The 14,393-nt window shown below is 52.3% G+C and overlaps 2 protein-coding genes across 2 annotated transcripts in view; both read right to left on the bottom strand.

Annotated features, from left to right (window-relative positions):
- The window catches only part of KLF11 (Kruppel-like factor 11), a 17,932-nt gene extending 11,560 nt beyond the window's left edge, over nt 1–6,372 (bottom strand). Inside the window, exons 1-5 of the mRNA XM_014956745.1 lie at nt 6,343–6,372; nt 5,816–5,903; nt 5,465–5,563; nt 4,743–4,789; nt 4,498–4,611 (exon numbers count right to left, since the gene is read on the bottom strand). Of these exons, the coding sequence (XP_014812231.1) occupies nt 4,498–4,611; nt 4,743–4,789; nt 5,465–5,563; nt 5,816–5,903; nt 6,343–6,372 (378 nt within the window). The remainder of the gene's footprint in view (nt 1–4,497; nt 4,612–4,742; nt 4,790–5,464; nt 5,564–5,815; nt 5,904–6,342) is intronic.
- A 4,553-nt stretch (nt 6,373–10,925) lies between these two features.
- The window catches only part of GRHL1 (grainyhead-like transcription factor 1), a 43,784-nt gene continuing 40,316 nt past the window's right edge, over nt 10,926–14,393 (bottom strand). The window contains exon 16 of the mRNA XM_014956731.1: nt 10,926–14,213. Coding sequence (XP_014812217.1) covers nt 14,099–14,213 — 115 coding nt within the window. The 3' untranslated portion in view covers nt 10,926–14,098. The remainder of the gene's footprint in view (nt 14,214–14,393) is intronic.

The raw sequence follows: 14,393 nt of genomic DNA, 5'->3' as shown, positions 1-14,393 counted from the left end.
TCTCCCAATTACAGACATAAAACGCAGCCAAAAATTAGTTTTTTTTTTTCTTCCCCACCCCCCCGCGGGGTTATCCGCCCTCTCCCCGCCGCCCCCGCGCGCGGCGCGACACCCTCCCGGGCAGCGCGGGGGACACGGAGGGACCGTCCCCACCGCCTCTTCGCATCCCCTCCCCACGTTGAACCGAATCTCTGTCTTTTCGTACAGAAGGGGGTGGGTTGGAAGGGACCTTAGAGATCATGGAGTTCCACCATGGCAGGGACACCTCCCACCAGACCAGGTTGCTCAAAGCCCCATCCAGCCTGGCCTTGAACACCTCCAGGGATGGGGCAGCCACAGCTTCTCTGGGCAACCTGTTCCAGTGTCTCACCACCCTCACAGGAAAGAATTTCTGCCTAACATCTAGCCTAAATCTCCCCTCTTTCACTTTAAAACCGTTACCCCTCACTCCATCACTCCATTCCCAAGAGTCCCTCCTCATCTCTCCTGCACACCCCCTGTAGCTACTGGAAGGGACTCTAAGGTCTCCCCGGACCCTTCTCCTCTCCAGGCTGAAGGACCCCACCACCACCATCTCCCCCCGCAGGGACCGCAGCAGCCAGGGCAGCGACGAGCCTTTACCATAGAACCATGGCACGGTCTGGGTGGGAAGGGACCTTGAAGATCATCCAGTTCCACCCTTCCTGACATGGGCAGGTGGCCATGACCCTCCACCCCCCCACACCCACCTTCATTTTTTAGGGAAAATCCTCTCAGTGCTTACAAAGCGGGACAGGGGTGGCAGGGTGTCTGTGCCCCTTCTATGAACCACCCGCTGTCCCTCCTGGGACCAGAGCCCCTTTGGTGGGACACCTTTAGGGAATTGTGAAACTTGGAAAACACCCGGCCTTTTTCTTTTGGATTTTCCTCCAGTTCCGCTGGAGTTGGGGCGGGATCGCGTTTGCCTCTTCCCTGCTTGTCCAGACACGGGCAGGTTCTGGGTAGACCACTTCCCCCGCCCAGCCTTACTCATTTACAGCCCGGGATTTTAATTGAGCAATAGCATCGGGAGGCAGCACGGCACAGTGTGACTGCATCCCCTTTGCTGAGCTGAAAATGGTTTTAATACAAATCCTCAGGGCTCTGACCAAAATCGCCCGGTCTGCCTTGTCCTGCCACTGCCAGCTGGGGTGGTGTTAGATGAGGAAGGAGCATCTTCTTCATCCTCACGTTGGATGTTGGCCGCAGAGCTCAGGTCTGAACCCAGCAGAGCCCAAGCCCCCCAGCCCTCACAGCCTGGAGCTTCTCCCCACTTCCTTCCCTTTCCCATGGTGGCACTAAGGGGAAGCTCCTGCAAACCACGTGAAGTTCAACCAAGCCAAGTGCAGGGCCCTGCAGCTGGGACGTGGCAATCCCGGGCACAGATGCAGGTTGGGCGGAGAATGGCTAGAAAGCAGCCCTGAGGAGAAGGACTTGGGGGTGTTGGTGGATGAGAAGCTCAACATGAGCTGGCAATGTGCACTGGCCAACCCCATCCTGGGCTGCATCAAGAGAAGCGTGGCCAGCAGGTCCCAGGAGGTGATTCTGCCCCTCTGCTCTGGGCTTGTGAGACCCCACCTGGAGTACTGTGTCCAGCTTTGGAGTCCTCAGCACAGGAAGGACATGGACCTGTTGGAACGGGTCCAGAGGAGGGCCACGAAGGTGATCAGAGCGATGGAGCACCTCTCCTATGAGGACAGGCTGAGAGAGCTGGGGTTGTTCAGCCTGGAGAAGAGAAGGTTCCGGGGAGACCTTATAGCCCCTTCCAGTACTTAAAGGGGGCTACAGGAAATATGAGGGAGGGACTCTTTATAAGGGAGTGCAGTGACAGGACAGGGGGTAATATTTGTAAGTTTAAAGAGGGGAGATTTAGAGTAGATATTAGGAAGAAATTCTTTCCTGTGAGGGTGGTGAGACACTGGAACAGGTTGCCCAGAGAAGTTGTGGCTGCCCCATCCCTGGAGGTGTTCAAGGCCAGGCTGGATGGGGCTTGGAGCAACCTGGTCTGGTGGGAGGTGTCCCTGCCCAGGGCAGGGGAGGTGGAACTCAGTGATCTTTATGTCCTTTCCAGCTCTAACCATTCCATGATTCTGTATAATTATCTGCACAAAGGGAATGGGGGAGAGCTGCCTGTGTGTCCTTTTGTTGTTTTCGGTCTACAGTATTGAGTATTTCCCCTCCTGCTCGCATGGGATGTTTGGTTCCTTTCTTGTCTCCCCAGGAGAAAGGCTAAGGCAGCCCCAGCGGAGCCTCCCACCCCTCCAGAGCACCTTCCATCTGCTCCTTCCCACATCCCAACAAAGGCAGCCTCTGTCTCCAACAAAGAAGGCTTTTCCCTGGAGTCTGTTTCCCAACGGTCTGGGTTAAATGGGCCTTTATAACACCCTGGGGAGCTGGATCTGAAGGACACGGGAGACCTGTTCCAGTGTCTCACCACCCTCACAGGAAAGAATTTCTTCCTGATATCTAATCTAAATCTCCCCTCTTCCAATTTAAAACTGTTACCCCTCGTCCTGTCACTATACTCCCTGACAAAGAGTCCCTCTCCAGCTCTCCTGTAGGCTCCTTACAGCTATTGGAAGGCTGCTATCAGGTTTATTACAGAATAAACAATTCAGAAGAGACTAGAGGAAGAAGGTTATGGGCTCAGACAGGTTTCCCAGCATTTACCAGCAGTTAAAAATAGAGCACAGCAGTTGTCTGGGGTGCAGCTTTGGAGCCAGTGCAGTTTGGCAGAGGCATCTGGTCGGGCTGAGCACAGCGACAGGCTGCCCTGGCAAACGCACGCAGCCCAGCAAATGGGGCGGGATTAAATAAATATAGATAATTACAATCCCAGCCCCCCTGCAGGAGACGTGAGAAAGGTACATGGGAAGAAATGAAGGACCAGGGACGCACGTGTAGGATGTGTCTCTCCATCCTGCTCTCCCTCCTCCGGGATGCGCTTGAAGGATGCAGCAGTCGGAGCTGCCGCAGCCTCGGATTGCCCCAAAAATGTGCTTGCTGGGCCGACAGCAGCAGCCAGAGGAGAAACTCCCCACCATGGAGCAAACGGAGAAGCTCTGCCAGGTGGTGCCTGACACCGGCTGATGGAAATGCCTCCACCTGCCCCCGGGCGAGGGCGGGAGCGGGACCAGAGGGATTCACCAGGGGGTGAATGCACCCACCTCGGTGGGAATAGCAGAGTTACAGAAGGGATTCACAGTCACAGAGTTACATCTGGGATGTCTGTGAAGAGCAGAGGAGGGAAAGGAAGAAAAAGAGAAGGGAAAAAAAAAAAAAAGAAAAAGCAGAGAGACCAACAAGGAATATTTCTTGCTAGAATAATTTCTGTATGGAACAGCAGTGATAAATCCAGGGGCTTTTATGCAGACTTTGGCCCCGGCTGACGGTGAGGGTCTGTGTGAGCAATGGTTTGATGGATTGCCTCTTTCCTAGCGAGTGATCGGGCACAGCCCTGCAGAACATCCAGCCTTTGGCTGCTCCCAGGCCTGTCGCCATGCCTGGCAGCATCACGGAGCTGGAGGGACACATTCCCTGTGTGTGCCAACACGGCAGAGCTGAAGGGGCACGCTCCTCATGTGCTGACATCATGAAGCTAAAGGAGTCACCCCGGGGTGACCAACCTCCCAATGTGCCAACATGGTGGAGCTGGAGGGACACGCTCCTGATGTGCCAGCATCGTGGAGCTGAAGGTACATGCTCCCTATCTGCTGGCATTGCGGCGCCAGAGAGACACATTCCCAATGTGCTGGCATTGAGGGGCTGGAAGGACACACTTTCCACGTGCTGACATGGTGGAGCTGGAGGGACATGCTTCCAATGTGCTGACATCATGGAGCTGGAGGGACACACTCCCAATGTGCCAGCATTGTGGAGCTGGAGGGAAACACTGCCAACGTGCCGGCATGATGGAGCTGAAGGGACACACTCCTGACGTGCCGACATGGTGGAGCTGGAGGGACACACTCCCAACGTGCCAGCATCATGGAGCTGGAGGGACACAATCCTGATATGCCAGCATCGTGGAGCCGGAGGGACACACTCCTGACGTGCCAGCACCATGGAGCTGGAGGGACACACTCCCAACGTGCTGACATGATGGAGTTGGAGGGACATACTCCCGACGTGCCGACATGGTGGAGCCGGAGGGACACACTCCCAACGTGCCGGCGGAGGCGAGCGCGGTGCCGGGCAGGGAAGGGCAGTGCAGACGTGCGGTCCCTCCACGCAGTCACGCTGCGTGTGGGCCAGCTGCCGGCGGGGACATCTCCTCTGTGGCTGTGGGGGATGGAATAGCACAGCCAGTCTCCCCCCGCCGCCCGGCCGGGAGCCCCAGCCCTCCCCGCACACTGCCTACGTGTCTGCCGGCAGGGACGGGCCCTGACACCGCCGGCTCTGACCACAGGCTGGACGGAAAGCGCCGTCCTTGCCTGCCATCCCCAACGGGTGACAGTCAAAAGGCACCTTCTTCCCCACCTGCATCTCCTCCTGCTGGCTCTCAGACACGGGCCCAGCTTTCCGGAGGAGGGTGAGCGCCGGAGCAGCGGGCGAGCAGCCGGCACGGCATGAGGTTATGGCAAAAGGAGAGGACTGGGAGAGAAGAGTCACACAGAGCATCTCCCACTTTATTTTGGACTGGGGCTGCTGATAAAATAAACACATGCTGCCAGTTGTTTGGTTGTTGTTTTTTTTTCTCTCCACTCCCCAAAACGTCTTTCTACCTGAAAACACGCCGACTGCATCACACGCTTCCCGAGACCTGGCGGCACTGCGGAGAGAAATCACCACTCCGCCAGATTCCTTCCAACTATGTGAAACATAATGTTTACCGAATTAAAAAAAAAATCCAATCCACAAATATTGATTACAGGTGAGGACCGTCCAGAGACCCATTGTAATAGAAATAATACAGTAAGTGACAGCAATAAGTATGACACACTAGTGCACCATCTGCTCGCTCGAGCGCACCATCTGGTTTTCCCACTGCTGCTATTCGTGCCCTGATCTTATTTTAGTGGCAGCAGAAGATGGATTCGAGCAGCAATAAAAATAAAAATGACAGGTTATTTATTTATTGTTCTGCTTTATGTGGGTGTCTCATCGTTTTCACTGTTCTCTTCGCCTCAGTATTGCCGTTAGCTGAACCCACGCGTGTTCTCTGACACACAGTGCATTAAAGCATCCGCAGTGGTGACAGATGTTCCCCTCTCTTGGTCATCTCACAGCTTGCTTGGGCAGGTACCAGGCCTGTGTGCAAACACATGTTTCACCCTGAATCATCTTTCCCATTTTATTAACCCTGAAGTGTTTTCATGCAGCACCTGGATGCTGGGAAGATGTCCCGGGTGACCAGGGACCGAATTCTGGACCATGGGAGGTGGCTCAGGGTCACAGCTGTGGGTGATTGCTACCATGGACTTTCACTGGACTGGAGCGGCCTCACATGCAGAGTTGGCAATGGTGTCCTTGCAGACAGAGAGAAGGTCCTCCAGCACCAACACTGCCATCTCCTCTAGGACATTGTCCATGTAGATCTCCATACCTGTACAGCACAGAGCACAGCAGGGTGCCAAGCCCAGGGGAGGTCTGGGGGCAGGGAGGGGGATTTGCTGATCACAGGCATCCGGCCGCCTCATCAAATGTCTTCAGTTATCCCATGAAATGTCTCCAGTTATCTCCTCACTAGCTCTCTGCCAAGGTCCTTGTGTGGTCAGAAGAGGTGGTCAATGAGTCTTCCCACACGGCAGCTCACCTCGGTTTGTTTAAGACCCTGGCACTTGTTGCCATTCCTCACACCGCTTCTGGATGACCTGGCTGATAGCAGGAGTACATGCCCTGGTGAACAGTCCCTCCCCAGCTTTCTTGTAGGCCCCCTTTAGGAACTGTATATATTACACAGACACAATCAAGTATGGCACTTCACTACTGACAAATACATTTTCCATTAATAGCCGAATAAATACAAGCCACCTCTGTCCTTCTGACCTTTTGGGGGTGTGGGGGGAGAAGTCAGTAGCAATTGAGTCTCTTAACAGTTTAAATCCCTGCCCTACTGTCTAAGGGGGGGGTCTCACCCTGGTGATGTCCGCATCCCCTCCCTGCCCCAGCCGAGGAGCTGGAAAACCAAAATTCCTGCTCTTGCGGTACTTCCCCAGCAGTGTCGCTGGTCACAGACGATTCAGTCTCCTCCACCCCCTTCCACAGAAGCTGAACGTTACCCCACTTGCTACTTGGATAAAGTATCCCACCAGGCTGGGCTGCTGGATGGGACTTTATACAAGTTGGTGATGTTTCCCATAACTGGTCCTTGCTTGGACTTACTCCCTGCTGCTCCCCCTGCACAGCCGACATCCTAACGCCCCCCTTCGAGCCAAGAGATTGACCGAAATAAGCTGCGGGGTGGACACCCTGCCTTTATCCTGGAGGTCTGCGCTTCCATTTCAGAGCCAAAGACGGACTTGGCTGGCTCAGAGCTCATTTTGCCCCCAGCTCTATCGGTCCCAGGCCAGGTCCTCCTTCTCCCTTCACCTGGGCACCAAATCCCCACCGGACAGATTTCCCCCTGCTCTCTCTGTGTTCTGTGGCACCCCCAGGGCCTGTCACGCTGCACTACTTCCCCCCCGGCGCCGTCATCAGGGAGCTCCAACCCGCTTCCTAAAAGCCTTGCCATGTACCTTCAGAGCAAAGTAAGAGCAGGGTAAGGGGCAGGTGTGAAGAAAACCCTCAAGGATCAGAGAGAAAGGATTGTCAAACCAAGGCGGTTGTGTGTGGGGGGAAACTCTGCCAATAAATTAAATATTGAAAAATTCAATGGCATTGAATAGCATCATTAACCCCAAGCACTTAGGAATTGGAAGGCAAGGGGGGACTTAAGCAGCAACAGATTTTCTTTTTTAAGCTTGCCATCGCTGCTCTTGTAATTCTCTCCTTGTGTCTCAGGCATCATCTTGACCTGGGGCTTCCTACACAGCGAGTCTCGAGCAGCCCCAGCTCTGTTTTAAGTGCAGGAGCAGAAGCAAGAGGGAGATCAGGGGCCGGTTTGAGGCTCAAGACCCACAAGATGGGGGACCCAGCGCTGCCCCCCTCTCCCCACAGAGGCCCTTGCCCAGCGCTGGCTGAGGGGCTCAAAGCAAAGTATTTCAAGTGAGAAGAGTCACAGAGCAGAGACCACGGAGACACGGCCCGCAGAGCTGACCACCCAGCCATCCTTTTTTACTTTATTTACTTATTAATGTTTGCAAAGCTCGTGTAATTATTTACTTTAGGGGCAAAAAAAAAAAAAATAAAAAAAAAAAGCAAGCAAACCTCCCCATAGAATCATAGAATGGTCCGGGACAGAAGGGACCTCCAAAGGTCATCTAGTCCAACCCCCCCACAGCCAGCAGGGACTCGTTGCCCAGGGCCTCGTTGAGCCTCACCTTGAATATCTCCAGGGATGGGGCCTCAACCACCTCCCTGGGCAACCTGTTCCAGTGCCCCACCACCCTCACAGTGAAGAACCCTCTCCTAATCTCCAATCTAAATCTGCTCCCCTCCAGCTTAAAGCCGTTGCCCCTCGTCCTGTCACTGCAGGCCTTTCTAAACAGGCTCTCCCCAGCCTTCCTGTAGGCTCCCTTCAGGTACTGGAAGGCTGCTATTAGGTCTCCCCAGAGCCTCCTCTTCTCCAGGCTGAACAACCCCAGCTCCCTCGTAGCAGAGCTGCTCCAACCCTCTGATCAGTTTCGTGGCCATCCTCTGGACCTGCTCCATCAGGTCCATGTCCTTCCTGCATTGAGGGCTCCAGACCTGCACACAATACTCCAGGTGAGGTCTCACCAGAGCAAAGTGGCAGAATCACCTCTCTGGACCTGCTAGCAATGCATCTTTTGATGCAGCTCAGGATGGGATTGGCCTTCTGGGCTGCAAGTGCACACTGCCTGCCCATGTCTCATGTCCAGCTTCTTGTCCATTAGCACCCCCAAGTCCCTTTCCTCAGGGCTGCTTTCCAACACCTCATCCCCCAGTCTGTATTGATACCGAGGATTGTTCCAGCCCAGGTGCAGAACCCTGCACTCACTCTTGTTGAACCTTATGAGTTTCACCTGGACCCACCTCTCCAGCCTGTCCAGGTTCCTCTGGATGGCATCCCGTCCCTCTGGTGTATCAACCACACCACGGAGCCTGGTGTCATCTGCAAACTGCAAAACGGTGCACTCAATCCCTCTGTCTATATTGTTGATAAAAACATTGAACAGTACAGGTCCCAGCAAGGACCCTTGAGGTACAGCACTTGTCACTGCTCTCCTTCTGGACTTCAAGCCATTGACTACCACCCTCTGGATGCAACCATCCAGCCAGTTCCTCATCCACTGAACAGTCCACCCATCAATCCGCACCCCTCCAATTTGGCAAGCAGGATGTTGTGGGGGACGGTGTCAAAGGCCTTACAGGCCTTACCATGACAGAACTAACAGTGACATCAAACCAAGTGCTGGCAACAGCCCTGGTTGCTGCTGGTGCTGATCCCTGCACCCTTGTCCCCGGGCACCCGTCACCCCTCCCAGCGGGGCTGAGTATCTCCCCACTGATGGCAGTAGCTCCAGCACCGTGTTGCCCCAGGCCGGGGAGCAGGCTCTGCACAGGCAGGCACCCGCAGAGAGGGCAAGTTGGTTGAAGCCAAGCTGCCCAGCAGCGGTGGCCGGACTGTCCCCTCTTCACCCTGAGCCATCGAGCCCAGACACAGGGGGCACAGACTCAACAGGTTGGCAGGGGCAGCACTGCCCGGCTGGGGCTCCATCTGGCCCCACCAGGCAGTGGGGAACCCCAGGACTTGATTTTCCTGGTGCTGGGGAACCCCAGGACTCAATCCACCTGCCTTTCACCTCCACTCCAGATTTCACTCCAACTTAAACCCTCTTTGCCAGCCTAGTGACAACAGTAACTACACACACTCCATTATCTCTCGCTGCCATCCATCCTGGGGCTGTCCCCCATCTCCAGGCATCACACCCCCAGGAGGCACAGTCACTTTTCCACCTCATTCCTGTTCTTCAGAGCTGCTGCCAGGCTCAGCCACACACCTTTCCTCTGCCCAGCGTGTGCTTTCCACCCCTCAAACCGTGGCAGAGGAGGCGACCGATGGGCCACCCAAGCCAACCAGTGCTACACTGGGAGCCACCACCATCGACACCGGTCACCGGCTGGTATTTGCACAGCCTGGGGGGTGGCCGCGCTGGAGAGGTGGCAAAATAAATAACGTTTAAGCCAGGGGGCACGCCATCCACCCCTGATGTGTGCAGGCAAACAGATCGATGGGGTAAGGGAGCAGGGCCCTGCGCAAACAACTGATGGCACCAACCACCCCAGCCACAGCAGCGCAACCAGCCGAGAAGAAAAGCCAAAATATCCCTTTCTGCAGCACCGTGGACTATGCAAAGGCACCCAACGAAGAATGCTGGTGGTGCAGCAGCGTAGTCCAAGGACAAACAGTTAAATGAGTTACAAGAACTCTTTTTTTTATTAGAGCAATTTATCTAATTGAGTGGTCATCTAAATATCACCTAATATTTAATATCTAATATTTAATAACATCATCATAACAACAAATCTTTCAACCCCTCTACTCTGGGCTCGTGAGACCCCACCTGGAGTACTATGTCCAGCTTTGGAGTCCTCAGCACAGGAAGGACATGGATCTGCTGGAATGGGTCCAGTGGAGGGCAACGAAGATGATCAGAGGGATGGAGTACCTCCCCTATGAGGACAGGCTGAGAGAGCTGGGGTTGTTCAGCCTGGAGAAGAGAAGGCTCCAGGGAGACCTTACAGCAGCCTTCCAATATCTGAAGGAAGCCTACAGGAGAGCTGGAAAGGGACTCTGTCAGGGAGCGTAGTGACAGGATGAGGGGTAATGGTTTTAAGGTGGAAGAGGGGAGATTTAGATTAGATATTACAAAGGAACTCTTTCCTGTGAGGGTGGTGAGACACTGGAACAGGTTGCCCAGAGAAGCTGTGGCTGCCCCATCCCTGGAGGTGTCCAAGGCCAGGCTGGATGGGGCTTTGAGCCACCTGGTCTGGTGGGAGGTGTCCCTGCCCAGGGCAGGGGGGTTGGAACTTGATGATCTTTGAGGTCCCTTCCAACTCTAACCATTCTATGATTCTATGAAATTAAATAATCTAAAATAACCAACCAACCAACCAGAGGAGTAGGTAAGCTGTGTGCTCTTTCAAAGCCTTGAGGACAAGCTCCTGCAGTTAATTTGTGTAGACAAAAGATCCTTCAAATAGCTGTAGAATTCAGCTTTCCCATATGAAAAGAAAAAAATAATAATCAGATCTTAAAATCTTAACTAGAAGTTTGTGGTATCAGAGGCCCAAGTCACACCCCAGGGAAGCAGCAGGGATGTCCCTGTAAGGCCGGGCTTGGGAGTTCATAGCCCCACTTTTGGGAATCATCCACCTTTCTCCCACTGGTAAGAGCTGCTTGAAAACACACCATCTTTAACTTCACTAGATGAACAGAAATGGGCTGACAGGGTAGCAGGGAGAAGGGGAAGGACGGTGCAGGCACACACATGGACACTGCATAAAGGCTTTGGAAGATGAAGCTACCACACAGCCAGAGGCAGCAGCAGCGCTGCTGATGCACAGGGGGTTCCATCACCTGCCAAAGGAAAGCATCCTTCTCAAACTACACCGCTTCCCCACACCCAGAAATGGACAGGACCGGTTGAAGTCAAGCAGGGAATCAGAACCAGACCAATCGCTTCTTACGTGGAAATAACAGCAAGGCCATGGCACTGGGATTATTTTCTTCGAGAAACTACAAAACGATCACTGAAACGGAACAATTTTGTTTCATACATCCCCTGTCCAAGGCAAAATAGAGGGGGAAGGGCAGATGTGATTACTAGATAAAAGACTCATAGTTAGAAATGAACATATAAAATTTAATAGCTTGGCTTAAAATACATTTTTCAATTAAAAAACAGCAGGCAAAACCAAAAAAATCAGTTTCATAAAACATACATGACATTGCTGCTACTGTTATAAGACCCGTGTCCCAGAATATCTTATAGTGGAAAACAATCGTCAGATTTAGTTCACATACTTCATTAAGCAGTAAAAAGAAATAAACGTTCATGTCAATCCTACCTCTAATAGAGACTCTAAATCTACTTCCCTGACCCTAGACTGAGTTTCTGTAATAAAACTTCCATTTTCAATAAAAATGTGTAAATATATATATGTATTCTATATATCAGGTTTAGAAAAAAAAAAAAATTCCCTTGCCATAGTAACATTATTCCCCATGACTGGTGAGGGGAAGCCCAAGCGGCGGGTTGGTCGGCTGGCTACGAGTCCCATGGCTGCTCTGCTCTGTGGGCTCTGGATTCTGCTATGGGGTGGCCCACGTTGGCCATCCCTTCAGCAGCGCGCTGTGAGCCAGCCTCTCCCTCCTTTGGCTTCAAGCCCACGGGCTCTGCCCACGTGCCCACAGCCACAGAAGCATCCACAAAGGAGTTTGCTCGACCCCAGCCACAGAGCGAAGGGGGGACCACGCGGTGCCCAGAGTGCTGACAAGTCCCTGTGGGGCCCATCAATGGAGGAGGAGGAGGAGGAGGAGGAAGGAAGGGGGAATGGAGCGCTCTATGAACCAGCTCAGGATTGGTCCAGACGCAGATCCTAAAATACTATGTTTCATGTAAGTTATTAAAAAAAATATGGTGGGGAGGAACTTCAAGTGGTCACCTAGTCTCAGCACCAAGGGAGAATCAAATAGACCTGTGACAGTCCAGAGCTACGTCCACCCAGCCTGGCTCTAGAGACCTTCGATGCCAAACTCCACCGCCTCCCTGGGCAACCTGCTCTTCTCACTCGGGAAAGCCACCTCCACATCTAACCTGAATTTCTTCAATTTACACCCACTACTTCCCATTGCGCTTGCGATGGACCAGGAGAACAGTGCTGGGAGGCTGCTCCCCTCAACCTTCTCTTCTGAAGATGGCTCTTCACCTGGCAACTCATCCAACCCTTCCTCCTCACAAGCCATGAGCTCTGCCTGGAGGACCTGGGGGTCTGGTCTCTCTGGCACACCAGACAGGACCAGGCTGTGCTGGAAGGGCCAGGCTTGGCACAGGGCAGAGCGCTCCAGTGGAGGCCTTGGCCATGCCAAGTAGAGCAAAAGGCAGGTCTCCAATTTCTTGCAGGTCGTGCTCCTGTTTATCAACTCAACATGGCATTTACATCCCTCTTCCAGGCAGCAGCATGACACCGCTGAGCAACATTCGGTTATGATCCGTTAACCTTTCAGTCGAATCGTTAACCATTAAGTAGAATCACATCCTACATTTCTGGACTATTTCTCCAGCCTCTCCAGATTGACCTTTGCATCCCAGGTGACGCACCTGCAGCTCTTCCCAGCTTTGTGCTGTCTGAAAATGTTATAAACACCTCTTTCATTACCCAGCTCCCTAACAAAAGCACCGAGCGACACTGGACCTGGTACTCACGCTCTTCTCCTCACCCTCTAATGCAGGTTTTTGCCTCAGAGCCAAGTGCTGCTGTTTAAATGTTCCTCTCTCAGTCGCCACTAACTAAAGGGTGCCTTTCCTTCATAAGCACATGCACGTGATGAGTAAATACTGTACGATCTATTGCAGAGCAGTATTTTCTGGAGGTGTTGGGGCACTCCCAGCTGGGGGTATGCTCAGGACACCTGCTACCAGCTGCCCCTCTGTCTGGTCTCCCCAGCTCAGGGGAGGCTCAGTGCCTGGTGGTGTACACACACCAGGAACGCTGAACCTGACTGCAGCCCTTAGTCCCCGCTGAGCCAGGACACTGCCCTCCTCTCTCTTAAAAGCCTCGCCTGTGCCCTTCCAGCTGTTGACATCCTATAACCTTGCAAGCTGTCTTTGACCCACGAGCTCATCCAGCCTGAGCTGCTGCGGTGGGCAGCGTTCAGCCGAGCATTAAGTACACTGCTACAAAAAAAAAAAAATTAAAAAAAAAATCCACCCTCCAGGAGACCTTCTTTCTGACCCCCAAGAAGTGAGATTTCAAGGAAACTGCATCTGCTCGGCTCCTTCTTGGAACCCAGCTCTCAGACTTGGCCCAAATGACCTCCCAGGGCAGCAGCACGCAGCCATTTCTGGGCTCAAATTGGCAGTTCATCAGGGAAGCCAGGGCTGCCGCCGCCTTGCTGTGCAGGAGGGTTTAGGAGAGAGCCAGAACCTTTTTCCTTCCATGTAGGAAGATCCATGTTAAACAAGCAGGTCTCTTGTGCCTTCTGTGAACGTACAAAAGTGTGCTCACCTTTGGTGCATAGTAAGGGTTTGTCCGTTTTTAAATAGTTACGTTAAATATCTGTTTTCTCTGTATATGGCATCCTTTTAGATGGGCTTCATTGCATATATTCACGGTATATACAGAACACCATATTTTATATATATTATATATCACTTGTATGTACACATTTACAAACCTTCAAAAATATATTGCACTTATATACAATATAGCTTCATCTGATGAGAGTTCACACAGTTACTAAGGCGAGTTCTTCATAAGCAAGGCAGTTTTACATTCCCCCCAAATGACACAAGTGATTTCAACAGTCTGCCCCTGTTCAAGAGTAAACATTATAAAGACTTTTCTCCAACCTGCACACAATTCCTACTAGTATCAATTAGTAGTTTTGCAGCTCTACCTAGCAGAAAACAGTCCAATAAAAATGGTATTAGCTGATAACGGGCTCAAACGTGGATACTGAATAGATAAATAAGAGATCACCACTCTAAAAGGCCACCTTCCAGGGGTTTTCAACCCCACTCCTGTATTTACTAATGTTTTATACACGCTCTCTATTTAATCACTGATCTTTGCTCGCTCATTTCAAGTGCAAATAAGGTCATGAGCATTACAATGTTCCTTGGAAAGAACAGAAACACAAACGTATTAAGCCAAAACACTGCTCTGCTCCCCAGAACAAGTCAACACCTGGCTTTCTTCTGGAGAAGGTGATTAGTGTTTTGCCCAACATCCTAAATTATGGGAAAATGTTCACTGGAGACCTTTGTTTAAAATCCACAGAGGATCCATGATCTTAGATCTCAGTGAGAGTGAGCTTGTAAGATCCTCCAACTTCTTCAATCTGCAACTGGAAGGTATCTTCATTAGAATAGTGTTTCACAATGTTATCGTCCATGTTGACCAGAATTCTGGAAAAATAAAATAAGTCAGGGAAATGTTACTGTACTACATGCCAAAGACACCAAAGGTGCCCTCAAATCTCAGGGAGCCTGGCCAGTCCAGATCCCTGCTCACCTGTCCCTGACCCATGGCTTCCTATAGCAGATCTAGCTGTCCTTATCCAAACCTGCCATCAGGGCTTGCAGCCA

The sequence above is a fragment of the Calidris pugnax genome, unplaced genomic scaffold (genome assembly GCF_001431845.1).
Source record: "Calidris pugnax isolate Ruff unplaced genomic scaffold, ASM143184v1 scaffold171, whole genome shotgun sequence".
NCBI lineage: Eukaryota > Metazoa > Chordata > Aves > Charadriiformes > Scolopacidae > Calidris > Calidris pugnax.
This window is presented reverse-complemented; position numbering and strand designations above follow the sequence as displayed.